Source organism: Cibotium barometz, chromosome 2 (assembly GCF_041138505.1).
Source record: "Cibotium barometz isolate CiBa-2024 chromosome 2, ASM4113850v1, whole genome shotgun sequence".
NCBI classification, from domain to species: Eukaryota; Viridiplantae; Streptophyta; class Polypodiopsida; order Cyatheales; family Cibotiaceae; genus Cibotium; species Cibotium barometz.
The window spans coordinates 33012928-33021980 of NC_141047.1; the positions used below are offsets into that span (position 1 = coordinate 33012928).

The following is a 9053-nucleotide window of genomic DNA, read 5'->3' on the forward strand; positions in this document are numbered from 1 at the left end:
CTAATAGGGAGAGTATTGAAAGGGCAACAAAAGAAGCTGCCTTTCTAGAATTGCATAATGCTAATGTTAAAGCTTTGAGATACTTAAGCCCCTCCTTTGTTGTGAGGCTTTTGCCTGCAAAACACTTCTCAATACTTGCCTTTTTATGTGCATCCAGAATGCACAAGGAGGTCATCAGAACGAATAGAGTTATGCAGGCTACTTTAAGGTCTGTTATGTCTATGTGATAAACTTTAATTTAAAGTGTTATGTTTTCTCAAGGTAATATGATGTGAATTATCTATGCAGCTTGGTTTTATCAAATCTCCCATGGGAAGCATAGCATAGGGTATGTGTTTTGGATTCTCTTATATCCTCGCTTTTGGTTTCAAAGAAGGTTTCCTATGTGGATGTATATCCATGGTTTAGGCATGTAGTTTTGGACCAAGCCCAAATATTTGTAATGGCCTACCATGAAAAGTAAGTTTCATGTGACCTAAATTTTACTTTTGGTATTTTGACATAGATACTAAATTTATTGTCCTATACTATTTATTGACTTTTGTAGTGCACATTCGAGTTTGATTTCTATATAGATACTAAGTCGAAGCGATGTTATCTTGCCAATTCAACTACAACATTTCATAGCAACATGAGGCAATAAGTCCACACAATCATTTTTTCTATTACTAAGAGAGAGAGAGAGAGAGAGAGAGAGAGAGAGAGAGAGAGAGAGAGAGATTATTGACAATTGGAAAATGGTGTGCAGATCTATTAGAAAGTTAATAGCTAGTATTGATGCCCTTACCTAGGAGAAGATTTTAAAGGCAACGGAGATCGTTAGATGTAGAGTCCCACAACACAAGGATGGATTTCATTGTGCCATGTTATTGTGCACTCAATTTTGGGACTTCCCTTAGAAATGTATGCATGCACTTCTTCTTTTAATGATATCTCAATTTCCTTGGACATTCACTAATAGCAAATATGTAATTTTTTGTATATGTAGAATTGTTTAAGGCTGAAAATAAGATGCTACTTTTGTCTACTTTTTTGTCTTTCAATTTGTCATAATCGGATGTAGTGTGAAGTGTCTTTTGAAATCTGGATGGAAGTTAGAAATGTAGGCGAAGTAGTAGTGGTTATCCGAAATAGAGGAAGACGGATTTTTGATTCGCAGATATGGGGAATTTTTGTAATCAGATAGTTGACAGTTATTTTGACAATGAAGATGCAGTGTGTTTTGTCAATCTGGTTGTCAATGGTGTTGTCATTTAGTTTGTCAAATAGTTTGTCAGAAAGTCTGAAGTCCCTTAAAGTTTGTGGAAGATGTGATAAGCAGTAAACACTGGTGATTCACGGTGGTTTCAACCACAATGGTTGATTAGGATGGAGCCTACAATAGGAGCATGCAAAGCAAGTGTTGCAGATTCAGGAACTATTGTAGATTCAGGAGGCGAAATCAGATTCAGGTGCTGTTTCAAAATCAAATTCAGGAGGCGAAATCAGATTCAGGTGCTATTTCGAAATCAGATTCAGGAGGCGAAATCAGATTTAGGAGGCAAAATCTGATTTAGACATAATCAGGCTGTGCAGAAGATTGAAGAAGAATCAGTTTGTCTATTTTTAAGAAAGGGTGTTTATCAAGCGAAGTCATGTTTAAGCATTTCATGAGGGGATTTTTTGAAGCAGAAGTTTTTCAAAGTGTCGACATCAAGAGGAGCTTTTTGAAGTGGATTCAAGAAGATGACTTTTTGCAAGGATGGAGTGTTCCAAAAAGGAGGCATACTGACAAAGAGAAGATCGGATGTCTTACCTGGCGACGCGAAGCCTGCAAGAAGCGCAATCTTGGAAAAGCTGATGGAGGAGTCTTTTGGTGAATCAATGCCAAAGCAAGATTTTCAAAGGCACTTGACTTCTAATCAAGGAAATTTGTGGGTTCTCAATTGCTACGCAAATGTTCCCTCTTGCGTGCCAGTGTATAAGGGTGCAGAAAAGTGTCATTTATAGTGTCATAAAACTGTCATCAGAATTGTCATGTGAGTTGTCATGAAACGTGTCGTCAAAGTTGTCATCAGAATTGTCATTTGAGTTGTCATCAGATTTGTCGTCAAAGTTGTCATTAGAAGTGTCGTCAATGATGTCATTTTAGTTGTCATCAAAAGTGTCATAAGGTTCAGATTTGAAGAGTTATTTAGGGTCATAGGAACGGTCACATAAAGCCTATAAAATGCAAGCAGTTGTAATCGTGTGATATGGGAAGTTGAATAATCAGTTTTAGTTTTCAGTTTTCTCTCTCTCTCAATCTCAAATCTTTGTGTATGCTATTTTGAGAGTCGTGTGTGCATTTTCCCTGTTGGGGGCTGTGGCCCCTTAACAAGAATCCACGATTAGCAAAATATACAGATTTGGATGTATGATTATTCAGGGCCACAACACTTGAAAATGTAATCAACAATATTGGGCAATGAGAGCCTAATGTATCATTTGCATTTGTGCCCCCTCCAAAATGGCCAAGACCAATGCCACCGATGGTAGTATCCGCAAACACCAATCAACTGGGAGTGGATCCACCTTGGAGATTCATCATCCCCTTGGTGGGAGTAAGCACATCCAGAGCATGCTTGTGAGCAATCTTACTCCCCCCCATAGCAAGAACAAGCTTCCCCTACCCAACAATAATATTCTGCATCATCCTAGTTAACTAGAATTCACATATTAAGAACACATTTCTGATGCAATGCCAGTAAATTCAATATATTCAGAAGTCATTGATCTTTGTATCAACTACTCTCGGCATGTACAAATTTTTGTCATGCCGGATGTTAACAAGGATTTTTTTTATCTCCATGTTGTAATGATCTCTATGATATAGTTAGTAGCACCAAGAAAACTTGCTTCATGGTAATGCCTTTAAATGGAATGGTTCTTTCGTTCTCCACAATACCTATATGAAGAATTCAAATTAATGTATGTAAGTAATATCCTATTATGGCTTAATGTTGAAATCTTGACATTTTCAATGTAGAGGAGCAGTGATTCCTAGGACGTGGTTTCTATTAAAGCAAATAAAAAGAAAAAGATGAAAAAAGAAGAAATAAGTAATGCTTACACAACATATAGACCAAAGATAACTCTTGAAATTTTATTATAGATGGAAAGGTTACAATCTCAAGGTGATTACAAAATCTCTAGGATATGTGGTTTGATACAAGCAGAGCAAGTTTTGGAAGCTTCATTCTTGCTTTCAATTTCCCTACCATCTAACTCAACATAGAAATCCCTTGGTGCATCACTACACATCAATTGGATCTCTTTTCTAAGAAAGGCCAATGGACAATGGCTTTCTAGATTGACTACTAAAATGGGTCTTGACCTTGTGATTGGATTACTACATCTATGATGAAAGAGTAAGTTCCATCATGCATGTCTTTGCAATAACTGACCATAAAAGTCTAAAGTGGATCTTCACCCAGCCTAACCTCAACATGTGGCAAAGGAGATGGATTGAAATTCTACAAGAATATGACTTCGACATCAAATTCTGCCCTAGGAAAGATAATGTGGTTAGCAGATGCACTTAGCCACCGCAAATCTTTCTTGAGTGCAATTTCAATGCCAAATAATCCCGTACTAGTCAAGGTGGAAGTAGTCTCATCTCATGATCCAGATTATCAGAGAATGATGAAGTTAGTAGAAGAAGGGGGAAATTCAAAGAAAGAGAAGAATCTAATCAAGGGATACTCCACTCATGAAGGAAGCCTCTACTTCAATCACAGGCTATGTATCGCTAAGGATCTTGCTTTAAAGAAACTAATCCTCCATGAATCTCATGATAGTCCTGCTCTGTAAGGACACCCAGGCTATGCAAAAACATTAAATGCCGTAAGAAGGAGCTTTCCGTGGGCAGGCTTGAAAAATGATGTCATTAGGAAAATTCTGGACTCAAAAGAGGGCTGTTTCAACAATAATATAATAATAGACACATAGATTGAGTGACATGTAATCTACGAACGAGATTCACCGGTGGTGGGACCTCTGTACAAACCCACCCAAAACGTGGAGAAACTCTTATCTTCATGAAATATTAAAAAAAACCATCACCTTGTCTTAAAATATTTAAAACCGTTTTTTTGTCAGAAACTAACACAATAAAAGAATGTTTTCCACATTCCTGTGTTAGACGTGGAGCACTAAAAAATTCTTTCCACCACCCCTAGAACTAATGAAGCTTGAATGCTTGGAATAGATAGATACACATTCTCCCGGTTATTCCCTCAACTTGGTTCCACTTTTGAATCTTGAAACATCTTTGGCTCCCAAAAAGAACACACCGTCCCTCATTTCATCCTCCCTCCTTGATCCACAAAAGCGGTTAGCCCAGTCATCCACTTTCTGCTACTTCTTCTTTCTCATACGTCTGTTATTCTATCATGGCACCCGAAAGTGGACTGAAACGAGCAAGGAGCAGTATCTCATCTGTTGTGTTGTATAACATAAAAGACGAGAACGAAGAATGGATTTCCCAAGTATACAGGAAGTACTCTTGGGTCACTATGCAGCCAGGAAAACAAGGCCACTACCGAGTGAAGGGAAAGGCATCTGAAGACTTGGCCAAACATTGGAAAGGAAGGATCCTTGACTTTAAGATGGCACCAGGAGGGAAAACTGTCAAAGAAGTGTTGATCCAGCATGTATTCATGCAAAAAGAGATCAACGTGGGACCATTGGAAGGACTTCCAAGACACAGACCACATTGTAAGTGCTTGTGTTTTGTATTTCAACGTAGCAAATAAGGTGATTGATATACATTTTTCTGCCTTACACAGATTTGTACCCATCCAACCTTCAGGAGTGGGAGCCTGCACAATGCTTGACGGGGTTCTTGAATGTCGTACATGGTGAGGTGGGGGAACTTCAATATGAAGGTCGTGCACCAAGTGATCTCGCAAGAAGTAGAACATATTTCTATGACTCATTTTATACCTTGCCCACTCAATCGAGTCGACATGGAAAGTTGGAACGTATTCCGTTGCCCGCACTTGATAGTCCGGAGTGGCCATTGCTTGACACAGAAGTGATAGAGTCATACAGGACCAAAATGTTTAATGATATTAAATGTGCTATGAAGCCTAGCATTGGTGCAAGAAATGTGCACTTAAGTTTGTTTGTTCCAATTGCATGCTTTGTTCATTTATTTTCTGATTGTAAACAATTGAGAAAAACTAGAACAACTTTTGTGTGCAAAGATGTAGATGAAGTCTGGCTTGATCATTTGTTTGACAAAGGTTGGAGAGTGAAATCATCAAAGGGAGATGATTTGATCGAATGTCGATTGAACACCTCCGACATTGCATTTCGGTGAGTGTTAAAACATTAAAATGTATTTTTGTGAAACAGTTACAACGCTTATTTGATTATACTCGAAAAATTATCCTAATGATATTTTGGAATCAGATACTATATTGCCAGGCAACATCTGTGCATGTCATTTACTTATAGAAGGTGGCGATGGATCAACAACAACTGGGAAAGCATGGACCAAGATACAAGAGATGGCAGCCACTCTTACTTGATAGATATAGTTATGATTCGATAGGGTCACCCATCTTTGACATTGGAAGTGGAAGAGAATTGGACTCTCGAATATGTTAGGAAGGAATTAGAAGTAGCTATTCAGAATCCTCCAGATCAATTTTGCTTCAAGCTCGATGGTCGGAAGCTAAGTAAAAGAAGAGAGCATCAGATCATTTGTAAAGATGTTGCAGCCCCACATGAATTGGAGGCACTAGAAGATATATGATGTGACCATGTATACGGTGACAATGTATTTTCCATATGCAATAAACTTATCTATTCAGAACATTGCTTTTGTAATGCTTTATTGTTTAAAACAATGTAATGAAGGCAAGAATTCCCCAATTGAATTTTTATGTACACAAAAAAAGGCTTAAAGTAAGAAAGCAAGCAGTGAAGGAACACAGTAGCAAATTTGATCCTCTGATTTTCAAATGATAAGTGTATTTACATTTGATGTTCTCCCTCCAATACATGTATAGCTGCATATTTACGAACGTACATTTGTTGGAAGAAGGAAAAAACTATTTATGGCTGGAACCCATAGGTATCGGCTTCAGGATGGAGCCAGGGCTCTTCTCCCAAGTATGGAGCCCATGTAAGAGGGTCAGGGGGGCCTATCCCCCCTCGTGGATTGGGCGGGATGAAGTCCACTGGCCCGTCTGGAGGCATAACTTCAGCGACCTCGATCAATTTCGCAATCGTTTCCTCCCTAAACGTTTGGACGTCTAGGTCCACGTAGCGAGACATTGATGGAAACTGCCATCACAATTCATCAAGACATAAATAAGATCAACATGACAATATATAAGAAGATAAACAGGCGCACAAATGCGTATGGGAGCTGAAAATGCTTACATCCTCTGAAGGGAGCTGAAAAATGCTTCGTAGCAGCAACATTGCATTAAGTGCAACCCTCCACCCACAGCTGTAGCCATCTTCTTGTTTGGGGACACTAACCCTACGGATGGTCGATCGATCCAGGGTGTCGATGTCCATGCTGAGGCTCTCGTAAGCTGCCATTAGTTTCCTGACTCCACTGTAAACAGAGACCAATCATTATCCTGATCAATCCGGACTTCTAACTCAAACAATAATATGTATCTTAATGATTTTTACTTACAGCAAAACATTTCCATGGGCACCAGATGTCGAATTTGCAAGGTAAATGACATTTTCTTGCACGTCGACTAGTAGAAGACTCCAATGGGAACTGCACAATAGAATTCTATTAGTTTCAATCCAAAGGAAGCACTACATAACTCGTGTACGGTGATTCCTATAAACATCATGCGAGAGAGAGAGAGAGAGAGAGAGAGAGAGAGAGAGACAAACTCACTTTTCATGATATGCCAAAAAAAATACTCGGGCATCGTCCAGCTGGACCTCCCGAAACCAGTTCAGCACATCGAGGTACGGAACTGACTCTTCTACCAACAGTGTTGAGACCAGTGAATCAATCTGGAACACTCGTTGCTGTACATCCTCGGGCAATAGCGAAATAACAAAACTTCACAAGGAAACATATCAAGAGTGAGGCATCAACTTTAAGAGCCAAGAATGAAAAATTGTGGGAGGACAGAGAAAAGAGTATACCTTAAAACACATCTGAGCACTTTGTCGTTGACTTCAGTTTTGGGATCAAACAAAATGTTGATTTCTTCAGCATGAATCGGGAAATAACATCTATGCCCTCTAATATTAAAGGGTACATAGAACTCCGGCAACAAAAATTGCAGCGCCTCCCGATTCATGGCGTGGAGTGCTCGAACATTTTCCCTTTTTGTTTGCAATGCAAGCATTGCAGCTTGATGTTCCCTTTGAGCGCTTGTCATTAAATTTGCCCGAGTCTGATGCTCATGATCTGGACCTCCCTCGGTCACCTCTTCAATTCTCACTTTTTGTACAGGCCGGACATATTCCAAAATTTGTAACATTCGTTCATCAGTAAACGTAACTGGTCTAAGTGACTTATCGTATCTGAAACGAAGGGCTATTAGGCTGAAAAAATCCTTGTCCATTACTGTCACCCTGTGTGCGTGGGCAGCAAGAACGTAACTATCCAAAAAAAATTCGATCATCCAATCTTCTGTGGCCTCTTGCAAGCAAAACAAGGCCGATGCCTTCCACCTAAACAAAATTCCATTCTGCTCACAAATTCTCCTGGCAAGCCTCTGGAAAGGCAATCTGGGAATAGCAGCTGTCGGGTGCTTCATAAACTTTTTGATTTCTCGCAGGGCTGCCGAATGCTCTGCGAAACGCCTGAGTCTAGGCTGCGTTTTGGACAATCGGGAAGGACTGCTTGATTTTCTTGATCTTGAGGCTTTCAGAACGCCCATCTTCTTCCCAGTAGATGAGGGAGCTGCATTATCAATGGGTCTAGCTGTATGCCTTACACGAGCCATCTGAAAACGCAAGAAAAAGCAGAAAACTTTGCTATTCAGTAGTACACGATTAACAATTCACCATAAAGCGAGAGAGGGGGGCCAAGAAAGCAATATGCACTTCCTCGCGTTATAGTGAATCCATTCACCATAACGAGAGATGAAGGTCCACAGAAACACAATAATTTTTCTCGCATTATGGTGAATTCATTGACAACAATAAGAGGCGGATTATCGTGCATTCTTTGAGCTTCGATCTTGCGTTAAAGTGATTTGATTCACTATAACGCGAGACTAAGAGCCAGTCAAATCAAAACAATCCTCCTCGCGTTATAGTGAATCGATCTACTACAACGGGAGGAGGGTTCTCCCGAATCTCTTACCTTTCCGTCTAGCAGTTTGGTGAGTCGATTCACCATAACACATAGAGCAGTATTGAGATTCTAATGACTCGTCGTCTGCTTTACGCTGAATCGAATCACCATGACGGAGGGCAAACAGTCGAAGAGAAAACAACGGCAGGGGCAAACAGTCGAAGGAAAAACGAAACAATCAAGTATTATACAAGAAACACAAAACAATAAAGTAATACACTTTCATCACATTCTATGAGTGGGAATGGATGGAGACTGTCGTGCAGGAGGTGATTTAATTGACACCAATAAGAGGTGGATTATCGTGAATCCTTTGCCCTTTGGTCATGCGTTATGGTGAATTCACCATAACGCGAGTCTAAGGGCCAGTCAAAGCAAAACAATCCTCCTCGCGTTATAGTGAATCGATTTTCGCGAATCTCTTACGTTTGCCTTCTCCCTTGGTGATTCGATCCACCATAAGACATGGAGCTTATTGAGATTCTAATGGCCCGTCGTGTGCTTTAAGGTGAATCGAGTCACCACGGCAGAAGGCAAACAGTCGAAGAATAAACAATGGCACAGGGCAAACAGTCGAAGAAAAAACAAAACAAACAAGCAATATACAAGAAACTTACAAAACAATCAAGTATTATACAAAAACTTACATTTCTTGCTTGTGAATGGATGGAGACTGTCGTGCAGGTGTTGGAAAGTCGGTTCAGTACTGTGGCGGTAGTCGGAAGTCAGCTGGAGGCAA

At 39.9% G+C, this 9053-nt stretch overlaps 1 protein-coding gene across 1 annotated transcript; it reads right to left on the reverse strand.

Annotated features, from left to right (window-relative positions):
- Positions 1–5988: 5988 nt before the first annotated feature.
- LOC147640959 (uncharacterized) lies at positions 5989–7493 on the reverse strand. Its single transcript, XM_086811371.1, has 4 exons — positions 7153–7493; positions 6896–7066; positions 6680–6769; positions 5989–6595 (listed from the first exon to the last, which is right to left on the reverse strand). The coding sequence occupies exons 1-4, from the start codon at positions 7491–7493 to the stop codon at positions 6349–6351; spliced, it is 849 nt and encodes a 282-aa protein (XP_086667497.1). The 3' UTR covers positions 5989–6348.
- Positions 7494–9053: the final 1560 nt, after the last annotated feature.

Bases quoted from the DNA above. Each gene is read 5' to 3' on its own strand.
- LOC147640959 (XM_086811371.1), bottom strand. From the start codon at position 7,493: ATGTTACAAATTTTGGAATATGTCCGGCCTGTACAAAAAGTGAGAATT. The intron at 6,770-6,895 runs GTGAGTTTGTCT...TCTATTGTGCAG, and splicing joins TTTTTGGCATATCATGAAAA to TTCCCATTGGAGTCTTCTAC. The intron at 6,596-6,679 runs GTAAGTAAAAAT...CTCTGTTTACAG, and splicing joins GCCCATGGAAATGTTTTGCT to TGGAGTCAGGAAACTAATGG.